The following is a 20,588-nucleotide window of genomic DNA, read 5'->3' as shown; positions in this document are numbered from 1 at the left end:
AAAGTAGGGAATCTTGCTGCAATAGTTTATTTAATTTTGATACAGCAAGGAAGAGGAATGGAGAACGACCAACATAGCGAATACAGATCGGTGTGACATAGGCCACACGGGCGCCTTTTTAACAATCAGCATGACCTTTTTCTACACCAATGGGAGCACGGTGTCCGCCATCCAATGGCAGAGCATGGCACTCGATTTGAATCCCTGTCCGTCTCCGGACCAGTGCCAGTTACAGCATTGTAGGCTGCTCCTGGTGTGTCCTATCCTGATGGCTAGTCTCATACCTGACCCTGCTCTTATATTACTCCTATGCAGTTTACTTCTTGGGTGAATTCTTGGACTTGACCCACAACTGTATGCCCTTTCTATGGTCTTTGCATTTGGTCGCTTTGGTATTAAACCCTGGCTATCCTCCTGGCCCATCCCAGCCTGTTAGTCATCACACGGCCAATTTGTTGCACCAGCCAGTAGCTACTCCATGGATACAACTCAGGGGTCTCTGTAGTGAAGGGCAGATCCCTGGATAAAGGTTAGAAGGTAAAAACCAGAGTGTTCCTATAGGACCCACTAAACTGAGTGTCTTGTGCAAAGTCTGTGTGTGGAAGCCCTATTAAGAGTTGCCAGGTTGCATATTGATGTACAGTACAGACCAAAAGTTTGGACACACCTTCTCATTTAAAGATTTTTCTGTATTTTCATGACTATGAAAATTGTACATTCACACTGAAGGCATCAAAACTATGAATTAACACATGTGGAATTATATGCTTAACAAAAAAGTGTGAAACAACTGAAAATATGTCTTATATTCTAGCTTCTTCAAAGTAGCCACCTTTTGCTTTGATGACTGCTTTGCACACTCTTGGCATTCTCTTGATGAGCTTCAAGATGTAGTCACCGGAAATGGTCTTCCAACAATCTTGAAGGAGTTCCCAGAGATGCTTAGCACTTGTTGGCCCTTTTGCCTTCACTCTGCGGTCCAGCTCACGCCAAACCATCTCGATTGGGTTCAGGTCTGGTGACTGTGGAGGACAGGTCATCTGGCGTAGCACCCCATCACTCTCCTTCTTGGTCAAATAGCCCTTACACAACCTGGAGGTGTGTTTGGAGTCATTGTCCTGTTGAAAAATAAATGATGGTCCAACTAAACACAAACCGGATGGAATAGCATGCCGCTGCAAGATGCTGTGGTAGCCATGCTGGTTCAGTATGCCTTCAATTTTGAATAAATCCCCAACAGTGTCACCAGCAAAGCACCCCCACACTATCACACCTCCTCCTCCATGCTTCATGGTGGGAACCAGGCATGTAGAGTCCATTCGTTCACCTTTTCTGCGTCGCACAAAGACACCGTGGTTGGAACCAAAGATCTCAAATTTGGACTCATCAGACCAAAGCACAGATTTCCACTGGTCTAATGTCCATTCCTTGTGTTCTTTAGCCCAAACAAGTCTCTTCTGCTTGTTGCCTGTCCTTAGCAGTGGTTTCCTAGCAGCTATTTTACCATGAAGGCCTGCTGCACAAAGTCTCCTCTTAACAGCTGTTGAAGAGATGTGTCTGCTGGTAGAACCCTGTGTGGAATTGACCTGGTCTCTAATCTGAGCTGCTGTTAACCTGCGATTTCTGAGGCTGGTGACTCAGATAAACTTATCCTCAGAAGCAGAGGTGACTCTTGGTCTTCCTTTCCTGGGGCGGTCCTCATGTGAGCCAGTTTCTTTGTAGCGCTTGATGGTTTTTGCAACTCCACTAGGGGACACCTTCAAAGTTTTCCCAATTTTTCGCACTGACTGACCTTCATTTCTTAAAGTAATGATGGCCACTCATTTTACTTTACTTAGCTGCTTTTTTCTTGCCATAATACAAATTCTAACAGTCTATTCAGTAGACTATCAGCTGTGTATCCACCAGACTTCTGCACAATACAACTGATGGTCCCAACCCCATTTATAAGGCAAGAAATCCCACTTATTAAACATGACAGGGCACACCTGTGAAGTGAAAACCAATTCCAGTGACTACCTCTTGAAGCTCATCAAGAGAATGCAAGAGTGTGCTAAGCAGTCATCAAAGCAAAAGGTGGCTACTTTGAAGAACCTAGAATATAAGACATATTTTCAGTTGTTTCACACTTTTTTGTTAAATATATAATTCCACATGTGTTAGCTCATAGTTTTGATGCCTTCAGTGTGAATGTACAATTTTCATAGTCATGAAAATACAGAAAAATCTTTAAATGAGAAGGTGTGTCCAAACTTTTGGTCTGTACTGTACATACACATGAAAAGCCAAAAAAAGGACTCGAAAGGGGTCTTCCACTTTATGATACTCATGATCTCTGTCATATTGGTGTGGGTCCGTCATGGTTCAGCCGTTACCATCTCTGGCCGTACAGAACAGGTTTACAGGGGAGAACACCACCTCTCAATCACACTGGTGACTGCTCCCGAACGCTGCAGATCAGCTCCTAATCATCTGAATGCGTTCACACCATTACCTATCCACTGTGCATTTTGCTGAAGATTTGTACACCATTTCCACAGAGAAAACATTGTGTAACTTGTGCAGAATACCATTTTAAAGGAATATTGATTAAACTCAGGGATCTCATACCTCCCAGGTATCAGGATGTTGTATAATTTTGTGTGTTCGGAAGTTTGGCAGGTTTTTCTGAAGGTAATCTGCTAGAAGTTCAGCTTTGGCATAGTAGGGACAGTCTGCCCTTCCTGTGAATAAAGAAATGGATACATTATACAAGCGTGAAGACCCAAGCATACGATGATCGAGAGATGCTTATAACGTTATAAATAGGTCTTGCAGTACAAGTCAGTCATTAGCCAGAATTAATCAGCATTGAGACTTGTCGATTTACATTTAAGGGAATATGTCAGAAGGTTTTGCTATGTAATCTGTGAGCACCATGATGTAATGGAAGAGACCCTGATTCCAGCAATATGTCACTTACTGGGCTGTGTTTTGCTCTTTTCAAAACAATCAGTGTTTTATCAGAAGGAGATTACCACCACAGGACAACTGATCTCCTGCTTGCTAGTCCAGCCACACCCCAGCCCGGATTAGCAGCTTTCTATCACTATATCGCTGGAATCAGGATCTCTCTCCTGTCCCTACCCAATGCTGCTGTCAGATTACATAGCAAAAAACCTTTAAATACAAAAGGTGTTAGAGACAAAATATTTAAAGGGTTTGTACCAAGATATGAAGTTATCCCCTATCCATAGGAATACACTCCTCCATCGCCGGCAGTCCCATAAAGAATGAAGGCAGCGGAGGTGTGAGGTCTGCAGCTCGCCTCAGCGCCATTCAGACAAGGCTCGTTCTTGATATTACTGTGGGTCCAAGCTGAAGGAACACCACATGTTTAAATTTTCCCAATGGTTTGATAGGACTAAGGTCAGGACTCTGGGAAAGCTATTCAAGTTCTATCACCACATTTGTTACAGATTTTGCTTTGGGCTGGTAATGGCTGACTGCACGTAGACATGATGATACAGAAAATGTGTCAGCACCAGATATAGGTAGCAGACAGGGTGTCAGCAAGCCGTCTAGCATAGATGCAGTTCTCCCTTCTGGCCAATAGAGGGCAGTATAGAAAGTCCAAAAAGTTAAAAGGGGTTGTCTGGTCACAAAATATTGATGATCTATCCCTAAGATATGTTATCAATATCAGATGGGTGGGATCTAAGACCCAGAACCCCATACCGATCAGCTGTTATAAGCTTCGATGATGGTTGGATGCAAACATTGAACGGAGTTGCATTGTACATCTCAATACAATATGTAGTGGCAGCTGCCGGGTACTACAGATCAGCTCCTACTCTCTTTAATTGGATCTGATGTGCAGTTCCTGGCAGCGGTAGCTACATATTGAAAGGAGATGTACAATGCAAGTCCGGTCATTGTTTACATCCAACCTCCACCGATCCGATATTGATTACCTATCCTAAAAGTAATCCTAAAGATATCAATATCATGTGCCAGGAGAAACCCTTTAACCCCCTTGGTGCTTGCACCCCTGATGAAGGACAGTGGTCCGAAACACGCGTCGGGGAGTGCGTCACGCTGCTGCTCATCACACAGGTAGCTACCTTTATATCTACAGGTATCACCTGGACGAAAAACACCTCTTTCTGATATGGGTCTCTAAAGCAGGGCTGTGGAGTCGGTAAGCCAAACCTGTGACTCCGACTCACACATATATTGCTTATATTTAAGTGAAAAATTTATTGTAGTACAATGTCAACATCAGACATTGAATCATTTTTATGATACAATAATCAAGATATTTAGATAGAACATAATATGTATTTATTGGAATACAACCTTAGAACACAAAAACTGTAATAAATTGTAAATATGTAATACACTATGTAATATCGATTACATATATATATATATTTATATATACAGTACAGACCAAAAGTTTGGACACACCTTCTCATTTAAAGATTTTTCTGTATTTTCATGACTTTGAAAATTGTACATTCACACTGAAGGCATCAAAACTATGAATTAACACATGTGGAATTATATACTTAACAAAAAAGTGTGAAACAACTGAAAATATGTCTTATATTCTAGGTTCTTCAAAGTAGCCACCTTTTGCTTTGATGACTGCTTTGCACACTCTTGGCATTCTCTTGATGAGTTTCAAGAGGTAGTCACCGGAAATGGTCTTCCAACAATCTTGAAGGAGTTCCCAGAGATGCTTAGCACTTGTTGGCCCTTTTGCCTTCACTCTGCGGTCCAGCTCACCCCAAACCATCTCGATTGGGTTCATATCTGGTGACTGGAGGCCAGGTCATCTGGCGTAGCACTCCATCACTCTCCTTCTTGGTCAAATAGCCCTTACACAGCCTGGAGGTATGTTTGGGGTCATTGTCCTGTTGAAATATAAATGATGGTCCAACTAAACGCAAACCGGATGGAATAGCATGCTGCTGCAAGATGCTGTGGTAGCCATGCTGGTTCAGTATGCCTTCAATTTTGAATAAATCCCCAACAGCGTCACCAGCAAAGCACCCCAACACCATCACACCTTCTCCTCCATGCTTCACAGTGGGAACCAGGCATGTAGAGTCCATCCGTTCACCTTTTCTGCGTCGCACAAAGACACGGTGGTTGGAACCAAAGATCTCAAATTTGGACTCATCAGACCAAAGCACAGATTTCCACTGGTCTAATGTCCATTCCATGTGCTCTTTAGCCCAAACAAGTCTCTTCTGCTTGTTGTCTGTCCTTAGCAGTGGTTTCCTAGCAGCTATTTTACCATGAAGGCCTGCTGCACATAGTCTCCTCTTAACAGTTGTTGAAGAGATGTGTCTGCTGCTAGAACTCTGTGTGGCATTGACCTGGTCTCTAATCTGAGCTGCTGTTAACCTGCGATTTCTGAGGCTGGTGACTCGGATAATCTTATCCTCAGAAGCAAAGGTGACTCTTGGTCTTCCTTTCCTGGGGCGGTCCTCATGTGAGCCAGTTTCTTTGTAGCGATTGATGGTTTTTGCAACTGCACTTGGGGACACTTTCAAAGTTTTCCCAATTTTTCGGACTGACTGACCTTCATTTTTTAAAGTAATGATGGCCACTCGTTTTTCTCTACTTAACTGCTTTTTTCTTGCCATAATACAAATTTTAACAGCCTATTCAGTAGGACTATCAGCTGTGTATCCACCAGAGTTCTGCACAACACAACTGATGGTCCCTACCCCATTTATAAGGCAAGAAATCTCACTTATTAAACCTGACAAGGCACACCTGTGAAGTGCAAACCATTTCCGGTGACTACCTCTTGAAGCTCATCAAGAGAATGCCAAGAGTGTGCAAAGCAGTCATCAAAGCAAAAGGTGGCTACTTTGAAGAACCTAGAATATGAGACATATTTTCAGTTATTTCACACTTTTTTGTTAAGTATATAATTCCACATGTGTTAATTCATAGTTTTGATGCCTTCAATGTGAATGTACAATTTTCATAGTCATGAAAATACAGAAAAATCTTTAAATGAGAAGGTGTGTCCAAACTTTTGGTCTGCACTGTATATATATATATATATATATATATATATATATATATATATATATATATACACCGCGTGCAGAATTATTAGGCAAATGCGTATTTTGATCACTTTGATACTTTTTATACATGTTGTCCTACTCCAAGCTGCATAGGCTTGAGAGCCAACTACCAATTAAGTAAATCTGGTGATGTGCATCTCTGTAATGAGGAGGGGTGTTGACTAATGACATCAACACCCTATATAAGGTATGCTTAATTATTAGGCAACTTCCTTTCCTTTGGCAAAATGGGTCAGAAGAGAGATTTGACGGGCTCTGAAAAGTCCAAAATTGTGAGATGTCTTGCAGAAGGATGCAGCAGTCTTGAAATTTCCAAACTTTTGAAGCGTGATCACCGAACAATCAAGCGTTTCATGGCAATTAGCCATCAGGGTCGCAAGAAGCGTGTTGGCCAAAAAAGGCGCAAAATAACTGCCCATGAATTGAGGAAAATCAAGCGTGAAGCTGCCAAGATGCTATTCGCCACCAGTTTTGCCATATTTCAGAGCTGCAACGTTACTGAAGTATCAAAAAGCACAAGGTGTGCGATACTCAGGGACATGGCCAAGGTAAGGAAGGCTGAAAAACGACCACCTTTGAACAAGAAACATAAGATAAAACGTCAAGAATGGGCCAAGAAATATCTTAAGACTGATTTTTCAAAGGTTTTATGGACTGATGAAATGAGAGTGACTCTTGATGGGCCAGATGAATGGGCCAGACGCTGGATCAGTAAAGGGCAGAGAGCTCCACTCCGACTCAGACGCCAGCAAGGTGGAGGTGGGGTACTGGTATGGGCAGCTATCATCAAAGATGAACTTGTGGGACCTTTTCGGGTCAAGGATGGAGTAAAGCTCAACTCCCAGACCTACTGCCAGTTTCTGGAAGACAACTTCTTCAAGCAGTAGTACAGGAAGAAGTCGGTATCGTTCAAGAAAAACATGATTTTCATGCAGGACAATGCTCCATCACATGCATCAAACTACTCCACAGTGTGGCTGGCCAGTAAAGGTCTAAAAGAAGAAAAAATAATGACATGGCGCCCTTGTTCACCTGATGTGAACCCCATAGAGAACCTGTGGTCCATCATAAAATGTGAGATCTACAGGGAGGGAAAACAGTACACCTCTCGGAACAGTGTCTGGGAGGCTGTGGTGACTGCTGCACGCAATGTTGATTGAAAACAGATCAAGCAACTGACAGAATCTATGGATGGAAGGCTGTTGAGTGTCATCATAAAGAAAGGTGGCTATATTGATCACTAATTTTTTGGGATTTTGCATGTCAGAAATGTTTATTTCTACATTTTGTGCATTGATATTGGTTTACCTGGTGAAAATAAACAAGTGAGATGGGATTATATTTGGTTTTTATTAAGTTGCCTAATAATTCTGCACAGTAATAGTTACCTGCACAAACAGATATCCTCCTAAGATAGCCAAATCTAAAAAAAAAACACTCCAACTTCCAAAAATATTAAGCTTGGATATTTACAGTGCCTACAAGTAGTATTCAACCCCCTGCAGATTTAGCTGGTTGACACATGCGGAATTAACTTGGTATTGTGACATTTGTACTGTAGATCAGCCTGGAAGTGGGAAATGCACTGCAGCAAATTTTGTTTTTGTTTTTTTTTTTTAAAAAAACGTTAAAAGTTAATTCAGAGTGTCATTTATTATTCAACCCCTCAAACCACAAGAATTCTGTTTGGTCCCCCAAAAGTATTAAGAAGTAGTTCAGGCACCAAGAATAATGAGCTTCACATGTGTGGATTAAAGATCTCTTTTGCCAGCCTTTTCTGACTATTTAAGACCCTCCCCAAACTTGTGAACAGCACTCAGACATGGTCAACATGGGAAAGACAAAGGAGCATTCCAAGGCCATCAGAGACAAGATCATGGAGGGTCACAAGGCTGGCAAGGGGTACAAAACCCTTTCCAAGGAGTTGGGCCTACCTGTCTCCACTGTTGGGAGCATCATCCGTAAGTGGAAGGCTTATGGAACTACTGTTAGCCTTCCACGGCCAGGACAGCCTTTGAAAGTGTCCTCCCGTGCCGAGGCCAGGCTTGTCCGAAGAGTCAAGGCTAACCCAAGGACAACAAGGAAGGAGCTCCGGGAAGATCTCATGGCAGTGGGGACATTGGTTTCAGTCAATACCATAAGTAACGTACTCCACCGCAATGGTCTCCGTTCCAGACTAGCCCGTAAGGTACCTTTACTTTCAAAGCGTCATGTCAAGGCTCGTCTACAGTTTGCTCATGATCACTTGGAGGACTCTGAGACAGACTGGTTCAAGGTTCTATGGTCTGATGAGACCAAGATCGAGATCTTTGGTGCCAACCACACACGTGACGTTTGGAGACTGGATGGCACTGCATACGACCCCAAGAATACCATCCCTACAGTCAAGCATGGTGGTGGCAGCATCATGCTGTGGGGCTGTTTCTCTGCCAAGGGGCCTGGCCATCTGGTCCGCATCCAAGGGAAGATGGATAGCATGGCCTACATGGAGATTTTGGCCAAGAACCTCCGCTCCTCCATCAAGGATCTTAAGATGGGTCGTAATTTCATCTTCCAACAAGACAACGACCCAAAGCACACAGCCAAGAAAACCAAGGCCTGGTTCAAGAGGGAAAAAGTCAAGGTGTTGGAGTGGCCTAGTCAGTCTCCTGACCTTAACCCAATTGAAAACTTGTGGAAGGAGCTCAAGAATAAAGTCCACATGAGACACCCAAAGAACCTAGATAACTTGGAGAAGATCTGCATGGAGGAGTGGGCCAAGATAACTCCACAGACCTGTGCCGGCCTGATCAGGTCTTATAAAAGACGATTATTAGCTGTAATTGCAAACAAGGGTTATTCCACAAAATATTAAACATAGGGGTTGTATAATAATTGACCCACACTTTTATGTTTAAAATTTAATAAAATTCAACTGAGCAACATAACTTTTTGGTTTGTAAGATTTATGCTTCTGTTCATAAAACCTACTCTCGTTTGCAGTTTGAAGGCTCTAACTTATTTGCATCTTATCAAACCAGCTAAATCTGCAGGGGGTTGAATACTACTTGTAGGCACTGTATATATAGTCTTTTCGGTTGATTGAGAACATAGTTGTTGATCAATAATAAAAATAATCCTCTAAAATACAACTTGCCTAATAATTCTGCACACAGTGTATATATATAACACTATGTAATAAACTATGTAAGTGGCAAAAAACAGTTTTCAACAAAAACATACTAAATAACATTTGTGCAGTCTATGAATTTGTTCTGAGAAATAGTATCGCCTCCATCAGATCCTCCTTCATAGATGACCTCAAATCTGACCTAATAGTTTTAAGGCTAGAGAACAACCTCTCTACACTAACTTGGGTTGGAGGCAAAGCCGCAACCACATGGGCAACATCTCTAACAATTTCCGGGTATAAAGGAATTGCCTCATGCACAGTCAGTTTTGATGAACGGTTGAATTTCTCTATTTCTTTGAGAGCAAGTGAAACATTTTGCTGAAATATGGTCAATCTGCTTGCTATAGGAGACGGAGTGAAATCATTTTCCTTGCGGCAATGCTTTGCCTGCTCCATGTCATCCAAATACTTGTCAAAGTCAAACTCCTCATCTGATGAGGATGAAGATAAGGCAGCAGTAGCACTGTCAGGACCCAAGTCCTCTTGCGCTGGCCGTCCTCCTGTAGGCCACTCATCCTAACTGCTACCTCAGTCAGAGCTTCTCTTCCTTTAGCTTCTGTTGATCATCAAGCAGTATACGATGACTTGGGTCCACATAAACAGCTGCCAGAAAAAAATTATTTTCCAATAGCTGTGTCTCTCTCCGTTTCATTGAAGCAGAAATGCCATCTGCGATTAAACCTCCTCTTTGGGACAGGCAAAATAGCAAGTTCTTCCACTCCCTTATGAAAATGCCAGGAGTTAAATCCTCAGCTTGTAATTTTTTAGTCACGGTAAATGGGTGATTAAGCAATTCCTTCAATTCAGCCACCTGTGTCCATTGACCTTCATTTAGAGTTACCTGAGGGTTCGCCATATCTATAAGAAACGGTTTTAGTTCGAGCAATCGCTCAATCATTAAATAAGTGCTGCCCCACCGAGTGGCTTGATCGACAATTGCCCCTTTCCCAGCACGTCTCTTCAAGATGGAATCAATTTTAGGGGTTCTGGCGGCAATAACCAATTTCCTCACTTTTCCAATCAGATTTCCAGCATGTCCCTCTTGCAGACTATCTCTTATTGCCAGCTGAAGCGTGTGCATAACACAGCGCACGTGATGAATAGGAAAGTGTTTTGAAGCAGCTTCAACAAGCTCATCTATTTCTAAAGTATAATTTTGCTGTTCTTCTGTTGTAATATCTGTTTGTTCCTCAGTTACATGAACAGCACTGTGGCCTTCCATCTCAAATATACTGAATCTTACATTTTCTTCGAGCTGTTGTTCATTATTCTCATTCATCAGTTTAATTGTACTTATCATGTTTGAAGCATTGTCCGTTACAATAGCAAGAACCTGTTCTTTTTTGAGTTCGTAATCTTGCAGAACTTTTTCCACTAAGGCCTGGAGAAACTGTCTGGTGTGATGAGCTTTAGTATCTTTTACTGCCAGTGTCTTGGTAACAATGTCTTTGTTGTCACAAACATATCGAACATTGATGGCAAAATAGTTCACTCTGTGACGTGTGCAGGCATCCATATTAAGAAACATGAAGCATCTTTTGAGAGTCTTTTTAAGATCTTTCTTTTGTTTAAGGGCTTCTTCAATCACTAATTTTCTAATACTTTCTCTTTCCAGAGAAACACCAAGTTTGCGGGCCATTTCTCCATTAAGAGCTGTAAAAGCTGGTCGTGCAAATAATGAAAATGGTACACCGTCCTTCACAACAAGCTGTATGAGCGGTCTTTTAAACATACAGTACAGACCAAAAGTTTGGACACACCTTCTCATTTAAAGATTTTTCTGTATTTTCATGACTATGAAAATTGTACATTCACACTGAAGGCATCAAAACTATGAATTAACACATGTGGAATTCTATACTTAACAAAAAAGTGTGAAACAACTGAAAATATGTCTTATATTCTAGGTTCTTCAAAGTAGCCACCTTTTGCTTTGATGACTGCTTTGCACACTCTTGGCATTCTTATTCTTTTTTTTTAAATTAACTTCGTCACACTACTATAAATCCATGCTGGTTGCATGGATTTATATACTGTGAACAAGTTGTCAAGCCCTTTTTCAAGTGATGCTAAAATCGCTTGGAAAGCGCTTGATAAACCGCATGCAGAAATGCATGTGAAGAACGCTTCACTTCCGCTTGTCCCTGGGAGGAAAAACGCATGTAAAAACCGCATGCATTTTTCCTGCCAGGGAGAAGCGGAAAAAATATGCAGCATTTCTGCATCGTGGGCACTTAGCCTAAATGAGGTTTGAGATGCTCTTTCCTCCTCCTTTGCCTGGCAGGAAGTGCTGGGCGCGGGTTTCTTGGTGCTGCTGTTATCTTTCTCAGTCACAGCTTTGAAAACTTGTGGGTGGAAGCGTTGTAAATGTCTTTTTAGATTGGAAGCTCTTGTAAGAACATTTTTAAAACTGCCTGAGTATGCACTGATTTTGGCATTTGTTTTCCTCTGGGTCTCTTGTCATACATTGGCACACAAAATATTTTCATCTTGAGTCACTGTGAAATGCTCAAATACAGCTGACTTCATGGGGAGCTTCTTAGACATTTTATAATCATATAAATTCACTCTCAAAATAATTTTGTCCTATAAAATAAAATAATGTATATTATAATTCCAGTAAGAACAGGGAACCATGTACAGTGGGGAAAATAAGAATTTGATACACTGACAATTTTGCAAGTTTTCTCACCTACAAAGAATGGAGAAGTCTGTAATTGTACACGTCACCTGTGAGAGACAGACTAAAAAAAATCCAGAAAATCACATTGTATGATTTAAATAATATGCATTTTATTGCATGAAATACGTATTTGATACAACAGAAAAACAGAACTTAATATTTGGTACAGAAACCTTTGTTTGCAATTACAGAGGTCAGACATTTCCTGTAGATTCTGTCTCTCACAGGTGAAGTGTATCTATGATTAAAAATTTCAGACCTCTCCATTCTTTGTAGGTGGGAATCGACTGTGTATCAAATACATACTTTCCCCACTGTATAATTTTAGATAGAAATAAAACAAACTTTGCATAACTCAATAGTACAGATGACAAATATAAAGTTTGTAAAATATGTTATTAGATAGCTTTACTTTGAATTTCCAATCTCAGGCTTTTCTTAGGGTACAGCTCACTAAATGCTTCACAGTCTATGAAGAGGGGAGGAGGGAGGGAGCAAGTTTGTTGTGTATCATACTCCAGGAACAAAGAAACTGATAACAGAGCTAATAACTAGTGTTGAGCCACCCCCGTAGTGTTCGAGTTCGGTTCGGTTCGTCGAACTGTTCGTCGAACACCTTCGAACACCGTTAAAACCAATGGCAGGCAAACAAAAACACATAGAAAACACCTTCAAAGGTGTCCAAAAGCTGACAAACTGCTCAGAAGACATAACTAACACATGGAAAAGTGACATGTACATATAGTCATGCGAAAAGAAAAGAGGTGGAGGAGTAAAAGGAGGGGGAGACACAGATATAGGCATGTCATGCCCTTCTAAAATCCAAAAAGTGAGAAGCCGACACGGCCAGTCCGTTCCTGCCCGTGCCACCTCCGTTTGTGCCAGAGCCGCGGTGGACCCTGACGGCCAGCCCCCCTCTCCCAATACTGGTGCCTGTCCGCTGGTGGGTCGAGCGAGCCCCCCTGTGGTGGAGGCAGCTCTAAGCTTTTTAATTTAAATTGTCTCTCTAATTTGAATGAATACACTTTAAATCCTTTTACAAGGATCTATTGAAGGGCAAGTCTCATGCCAGCAGCCGCGTAATTCCAGCTCCAGTAGCGTCCACTAAAGCTGCTGCAGTTAAAAAGCTTTTATAAGGATCGAGCTCGGCTGTCCACCGCAAGGCGTCCTACCGCCAGTCCCAGCCCCTATGCCTTGGGGTGCCTCCTGATGCTCTTCACTGAGTATCCCGTGGTCCCAAAGCATTTCCTTAATGAAAAAATTAAGCGTCCAAACTACAGGTGGTGTAGCTTGCTTAACAGCCGGGATAATCCGCTGACTAGCAGACACTGCTACTAGGCACAAAGTATTTCCTGGGCTAGATGCAGTTAAAAATTTGTAATTAGATACTCTCGTTGGATGCTGAGAAAGCATTCCATAGAGTCTCCTGGCACGCCATATATTATTCTCTTAAAAAGCTTGGGGTAGCAGTCTAGGGGACCCTTTTATAGCCAAAATCACGGCCCTGTATCGCAATGCGTCACCTAGGCTGAAGATAAATGGAACTGTAGCACCCCGATAGCTCGGTTGCTGCAGAGGTATTGCACCTCACCCAGAGGTGTGATATCTCACTCTCAGGTAAGGATGGAGTGTGGATCAGGACGCCGACACCTGCATGCATTACACCACATTGCCGTGGGGCAGGGCGACCAATATGCCCCTGAGATGGGCACGACAGTCCCTGTCCCTGGCTGGAGTGGGGGGGAGGGAACACTGAGGAAGGGGAACCCTGTAGTGCAGGAGCAGGGAGGAAGCAGTTCCTGGGTGCATTGAGAAGGGAGTATAAAAGGTGGGCACCATCTTAGTTCAGTGCAGAGAAGTCTGAGCAGAAGTGACAGGGAGCAGAGGCTCTGCATGAGCTCTGCTCCAGAGGTGGGCCTAGTAACAGAGGCCCAGGCCTGGAAGAGGGAGAAGGAAGGAAGAGGAGCGGAGAAGGCTCGAGGAACGAAGGGATCCCAGGGGTGTGGACGGGCGAGTCGCCACCGCACGCCCGAATCCACCTGCGTGGAGGGGTCAGGCCAAAGGGGGAGACCGGTCCCCGAAACTAGTGGAGGCAGGATACGACCCTCAGCTAGAAACCGGAGGCTGTGACATTTTATGTGGCGCAGCCCCTCGCTACACCCGCTAGGAGGGCAGCACATAGGGTCAGGGAAAATGGCGCCAAGTTTACCAAGAGGAGGCCCGAGGCAGCCGGACAGAAGGGTTGGTAAGAAAGGCCAGACAAAGGACACACAAAGGGGGTCCTGTGAAGCGCTCCAAAGAGTTCTCTGAGCCCCTCACCTGGTGAGCACAGTACGACGTGGGCAGCCGTTACCTGCAGAAGTGGTCTGGATAATAAGAACTGTGAGTAAAGGCCCTGGACTGCATCACTGACTCCGTGTCGTTACTGCTGCTGCCCTGCACCATCACCCCCATTCTCTGCATACACTGCCCTGAGGCTATACTCCTCCCGAGGGGAGTTATGCTACGCTCTGCTGCACCCACAACACCAGCCTCAGCGGTCTGCCCTGCAGCGGCGGTTCACTCTGACCGCAATCCACGGGTGGCGTAGTCGGACATTTAAACATCAAAACCACATAAATAGTTCCGCCACTGGTTTGACCGCCCTGAGCCACGGAACCGGGTCATCGCCACGGAGACTACAACCACCAGCATCCACCAAAAAGGGTCCGGCTCCGGATGTCCCAAGGCCCAGGGGGCTCGTCAGAACATTTTCATCACCTTTCATAATCACCAATGGGACAAGGCAGGGATGTCCTCTGTCCCCTCTCTTATACATCCTAGTGACGGAGCACCTGCTCTCATCAATTCGTCATAACCCCAATATTAGGTGGATTGAGGTGGGAGGCACCGAGTACAAGTGCTCTCTATTTGCTGATGATGTCCTAGTATATATCACTCAATCACATATATCCATCCCTGCTGTTATGGCTGAAATAGATCACTTTGTTACATGGTCAAATTTTAAAATCAATACAGCGAATAAGTCTGAGGTCCTCGATGTCTCCCTCCCCAAATCCATACAGGATTCCATCCAGTCCAACTTTCCCTTTGCCTGGCCCTCACAGGGTATCAAATTCTTAGGAATTTCTATTCATAGAGACCTCTCCCGTCTATGTTATCTTAATTTTTGGCCCTTTATTGAACAACTCCATACAGACCACGGTTGGCAAGTTAGAACTGTAAGATACACTACGTGAACCACTGGTGTTTTGTGGAAAAGCACATGTACACTGTGTTCCAAATTATTATGCAAAAAGTGTTTAGGAGTGATAAGGGAAGAATTTGTTTGTTTGTCAGTTAAACTCATTGATGGTGATGTGTGTCAGGGCTCTTTATATCACTGTAAGCAATTGCAGACACCTGTGCTAATTAGTTTGGCAGGTGTGTCCAATGAACGGCAAGACTACTTAAGAAGGCTGTCCCACATTATTAAGCAGCCTACATTTTCTGCCAAAATGGGAAAGAAAAAGGATATGTCGGCTGCTGAGAAGCAACAAATTGTGGAGTGTTCAGGTCAAGGCATGACTACAATCAACATTGTGCGATGATCAGGATGAAGTGTCTTGGCAATCAAGAAGTATGTAGCTGATTCACAGTACACACGTGTGCGTGCTAATAAGGGCAAATTGAGGACTCTTTCCTACAGGCAATTACGTCAGGTTAAAAGAGCAGCGGCAAAAAAGCCTTGTCATAGCAGCAGACAAGTTTTTGAAGCTGCTGGTGCTTCCAACGTCCCCCCAACAACAAGATGCAGGGTCCTTCAGAGGTTTGCAGCTGTGCGTACGCCATCCTGTCGACCTCCTCTATCCACTGCACACAAGCAGAAACGGCTCCAGTGGGCCAAACATTACATGAAGACTGATTTCAAAACTGTTTTGTTCACGGATGAGTGCCGTGCAACGCTCCATGGTCCAGATGGATGGAGTGGAGGATGGCTGGTTGAAGGACATCCCACGCAAACACGGCTACAGCGCCAACAAGGAGGAGGTGGAGTAATGTTTTGGGCTGGAATCATGAGGAGAGAGATTGTCAGCCCCTTTAGGATCCTTGAAGGGGTAAAGATGAACTCCATAATGTATGTGGAGTTTCTCAAACAGCACTTCCTGCCATGGTTCAAGAAGAAGAACCGTGTATTCCGCAGCAAGATCATTTTCATGCATGATAATGCACCGTCTCATGCTGCACATAACACATTTGCATCTCTGGCTGATATGGGCATAAAAGGGGACAAACTTATGGTGTGACCCCCATGCTCCCCTGACCTCTACCCCATTCAGAACCTCTGGAGCATCATCAAAAGGAGTGTCTATGATGGCGGGAGGCAGTTCACATCAAAGCAACAGCTCTGGGAGGGTATTCTGTCCTCATGCAAAACAATTGAAGCAGAAACCATCCAAAACCTGACAAATTCAATGGACGAGAGAGTTCAGAAGCTCCTTTCGAACAAGGGGTCCTATGTGCAAATGTAACATCACCTAGAATAAAGTTTTGAGTTGAAAACTGTTTGATTTCAGTTTCTAATAACCTGCTAATGGTTGATCGAAGAGTGTGGGGGATCTAAGAGTGTGGCAACCCAGTAGTCAGGATTACTTCGAATTCTGACAATCTGAGGGTCATGCTGCAGGTAGTGCACCAAAAAGGCACTTATGTGTCTTGCGCATCTCGGAGCCCCAAAATTATTTTCCGGGCTAGATGCAGCTAAAAATTATTATTAATTTTAAATCTGGTGGAGCTTAGTATAGATGGCCTAATAGAATCAGTACTGCACACTGCTACAAAGCCCAAATTATTTTCCAGCCAAGATGCAGATAAACATGATTAGTAATTTGAAAGCTTAAAAAGGTTGGTGAGGTGATTTTAACCAATCATCAAGCTTTTACTCTCCCCAGGATGACACAGGGGTAGAAAAGTCGTTTCGGATCCATGATTTGTTCATCTTTATGAACGTGAGTCTGTCTACATTATCAGTGGAGAGCCGCGTGCGCTTATCTGTCAGCATACCACCAGCAGCGCTGAACACACGTTCAGATAGAACGCTGGCTGCGGGGCATGACAAGATCTCCAAGGCGTGAGTGGCGAGCTCCGGACATTTATCCAGATTGGAAGCCCAAAAAGAGCAAGGGTCCAGTGATACAGTCATGGCTTCAATGTTTACTTGGAGATACTCCTGTACCATCGTCTCTAGGTGTTGACTATGTGTCAGACTTCTTGTCTCCTGTGGCCTTGCAAAGGATGAGCTAAAAAAGTGGTGAAATGATTCCGCAAAATTGATGTTACCAGTTTCTGTTACGGTTTGAGTGCTGAACACTCGACGGTCCCACGGTTGGCAAGTTGGAACTGTGAGATTCACTACGTGCACCACTGGTGTTTTGTGGAAAAGCACATGTAAGATTCTGCAACAGTCTCTGCTGATACTCCTGCATGCGTGCATCCCTTTCTATGGCAGGAACTATTTCTGCAAATTTACTTTTGTACCGGGGATCTAACAGTGTGGCAACCCAGTAGTCAGGATTATTTCTAATTCTCACAATTCGAGGGTCATGTTGCAGGTAGTGCAGCAAGAAGGCACTCATGTGTCTTGCGCATCCAGGAGCACCAAGTCCCTGTTGTGTTGGTGGCGAGGTAACAATCATGCTTCCTTACTCTGTCCTCTCCCCCCAACCTTGCACAACAGAAATGTGATCAAGATCTCCCTCATCTGATGAGTCTTCCATCAGTTCGTCCTCCACTTCTTCCTGGGCTCCTGCACCTTCCTCACTAGTTTGGCTGCTACCATGCACCCTGGTAAAACCTTCTCCCCCACCCTCACATGCCTGCCGCCTTGGTGCTGCCGACCGTCTGGACCTTGCAGATGTTAGCCCTGCCGCATACAACTCCTCCTCCTCTACTTCCTCCATCTCCTCTTGTGCCACCACCTGACTCCGAATTCTGTTTAACATGTGCTCCAGCATGTAAATCACCGGAATAGTCATGCTGATAATGGCATCGTCACCACTAAACATCTTCGTCGCCATTTCAAAACTGTGCAGAAGGGTGCATAGGTCCCTGATCTGACACCACTCCTCCAGAGTGATTTGCCCACCTCTGGATCCCGTTGGCCCAGGCTATACGTCAGAACGTATTGCACCAGGGCTTGTCAGTGCTGCCACAGTCGCTACAACATGTGCAGAGTTGAGTTCCACCGGGTAGGCACATCGCATTTTAGCCGGTGAAGTGGCAGGCCCAACGACTTCTGTAGAGATGTAAGTCGCTGAGCTGCGGAAGTGAGCACACAGCGACCGTGCCCTCTGCAGAAGGCCATCTAGTCCGGGATAGTGGGCTAAAAATTGCTGGACAACCAGGTTCAACACGTGAGCCATACAAGGCACATGTGTGACATTGCCCCGGCGAAGGGCCGCACCCAGGTTTGCAGCATTGTCGCACACGGCCTTCCCTGGTTGCAGGTCCAGTGGAGACAACCATTCATGAAATTGGTTCTCCAGAGCTGACCACAACTCCTCAGCTGTGTGACTCACATTTCCCAAACATTTCAAAGTAAAAACCGCCTGGAGGTGTGCAGGATACTTTCTGCGCAGTTAGAAAGCTTGTGGCATGACCAGACAGGCTTTGGGTGCAGGTGGAGGACCGAGAGGAGGTTGAGGAGGCAGAAGCAGTGGAGGAACTTTGACATAAAGAGGATTGACGCACAACTCGTGGGGACGGCAAGACTTGGACAGCAGCCCCTTGTCCTGCTGTCACCATAGTTACCCAGTGCCCAGTCAGCGACATGTAACGCCCCTGTCCATGCCTACTCGTCCAAGTGTCTGTGGTGAAATGCACCCTGTCACACACAGAGTTTCTCAAAGAAGCGGTGATGTTGTGTGCGACATGCTGGTGGAGCACAGGCACACCTTTCTTTGAGAAGTAGTGCCGACTGGGCATCTGGTACTGGGGCACTGCGACGGACATAAGGTCTCGTAAATCCTCTGTGTCCACCAGGCGGAAAGGCAGCATTTCTGTAGCCAAGAGCTTGCAGATGGTGAAATTCAACCTCTTAGCTTTCTCATGGCTAGGAGGAAATGGTCTTTTACTTGTCCACATCTGAGGGACTGAGGGCTGGCTGTTGTGCTTAGACGGGGTTGATAAGGGTGTCCCCGGCAAACTGCCGGTCTGTGAGGAAGATGCATGTTAGGTTGCCTTGATCCAAAGGTGGTGCTATCGATGTCGGACAGCGCTCAACACCAGCTGGTGTTACCACCTCCAAAGAAAATGATGACCTGCCAATCACGCTGGCTGTTGCGGGTAAAGAGGTGGCAGGTCTGCATCCCAAAACAGGTGTGACTGCTGTCCCCCCAGTCACAGAGGATGAAGAGGCCGCAGATGCACAAGATGTGGCAGACGGTGGTTGGCCCGGCCGGCTAGGCCGCATTGTAGCACAGTGAGCTTCCCACCGCAACTTATGCTTCATGTCCATGTGCCGGTTCATGCATGAAGTACTCAAACTATGTATTTTTTGGCCTCTACTTAGCTTTTGTTGACAAATGTTACAGATAACACGAGTTGGGTCATCTTTATCGATCTGAAAAAATGCCCAGGCTATGCAAGGCTTAGCACCCATGCGACCTGAAGAGCCACCACGACTTGTGATCAGAGGCAGAGTTGTGTTTGAGGATGCAGTTGTTGACGTGCTTCCAGTACTATGTCTCTGTCCAGGAAGGCGCAAGCTGACCTCGTCGTCACTAGCATCCTCCTCCACCTCCTCTGCTGACCTCATCTCTTGGCTGACTGTGGGTTGACAGTAAGTGGGATCTCCAACCTCATCATCATCACCCTGTGTGTTATCACACCCGTCGTGCTCAGAGCCAACCTGTTCCTGCCCTGACAAAAAACTAAAGTTGTCGCTCCAATCAGGTATTTGAGTCTCATCATCGTCTTCCTCATTGTCTCCACCAACAGGAGTTACAGTTTGGGAATGAGGGTCTACATTATGGTCAGAACCTTCTGCGTCTGGTCCTGGATCCGACTCATAAAGATTCTGGGCATCAGTGCAGATCATTTCCTCGTCTGGATTCACAGAAGCGCTGGAGCCGACCTTTGATTCCCAGGCTATAGTATGAGTAAACAGCTCTGCAGACTCAACCATCTGTTCTACCTCATACTCAGACGGGCAGCTGGAGATTTGGGAGCTGTGAGGAAGCAAGTGCGATTGGGGTGACACCTCTGAGGACTGGAGTATTTGTGATGTTGAAGTTGATGTGGAGGAGAGCCCACTTAAAGGAGCACTTGATATCAGTTGAAGCACCTGCTGTTTTTCTGCCTCGTCTGGAATTTGTAGTGATTGGCGTGGCCGTAAGAAAGGGATCTTATGACATTGTCCGCTAAAAGAAGTAGACATTTTAGTTTTGCTGGAAGATGGTCTTTCTTCTGCAGATGTTACTGTTGCTTTAACACCTACCCCACGGACACAACATTTTTTCCCCTTCCCAACACGCCTATTCCCCTTTCCACCAGCAGCAGGCCTTTTTCCACTCATTTTGGTGGTTAACTAATTCACAACTCTGGAGTTGTTTGCACAAAAAAACAATGGATGGGAACCGAGCAGAGCTGAGTGGCCAAACTG

At 44.6% G+C, this 20,588-nt stretch overlaps 1 protein-coding gene across 5 annotated transcripts in view; it reads right to left on the bottom strand.

Annotated features, from left to right (window-relative positions):
* MDH1B (malate dehydrogenase 1B) overlaps positions 1-20,588 on the bottom strand; it is a 101,941-nt gene that overhangs the window by 68,073 nt on the left and 13,280 nt on the right. For 4 of the 5 annotated variants that reach the window (XM_073646356.1, XM_073646359.1, XM_073646357.1 and 1 more), the window contains exon 2: positions 2,611-2,723. The exons of the other annotated variant lie outside the window; for it this stretch is intronic. In XM_073646356.1, the coding sequence (XP_073502457.1) occupies positions 2,611-2,723 (113 nt within the window). The remainder of the gene's footprint in view (positions 1-2,610; positions 2,724-20,588) is intronic. 5 annotated transcript variants of the gene reach the window in all.

The sequence above is a fragment of the Phyllobates terribilis genome, unplaced genomic scaffold, assembly GCF_046119375.1.
Source record: "Phyllobates terribilis strain yellow unplaced genomic scaffold, ASM4611937v1 Scaffold_9__5_contigs__length_417890890, whole genome shotgun sequence".
NCBI classification, from domain to species: domain Eukaryota; kingdom Metazoa; phylum Chordata; class Amphibia; order Anura; family Dendrobatidae; genus Phyllobates; species Phyllobates terribilis.
Note: the sequence above shows the minus strand (reverse complement) of the source record. Positions and strands in the feature narration are given on the sequence as shown.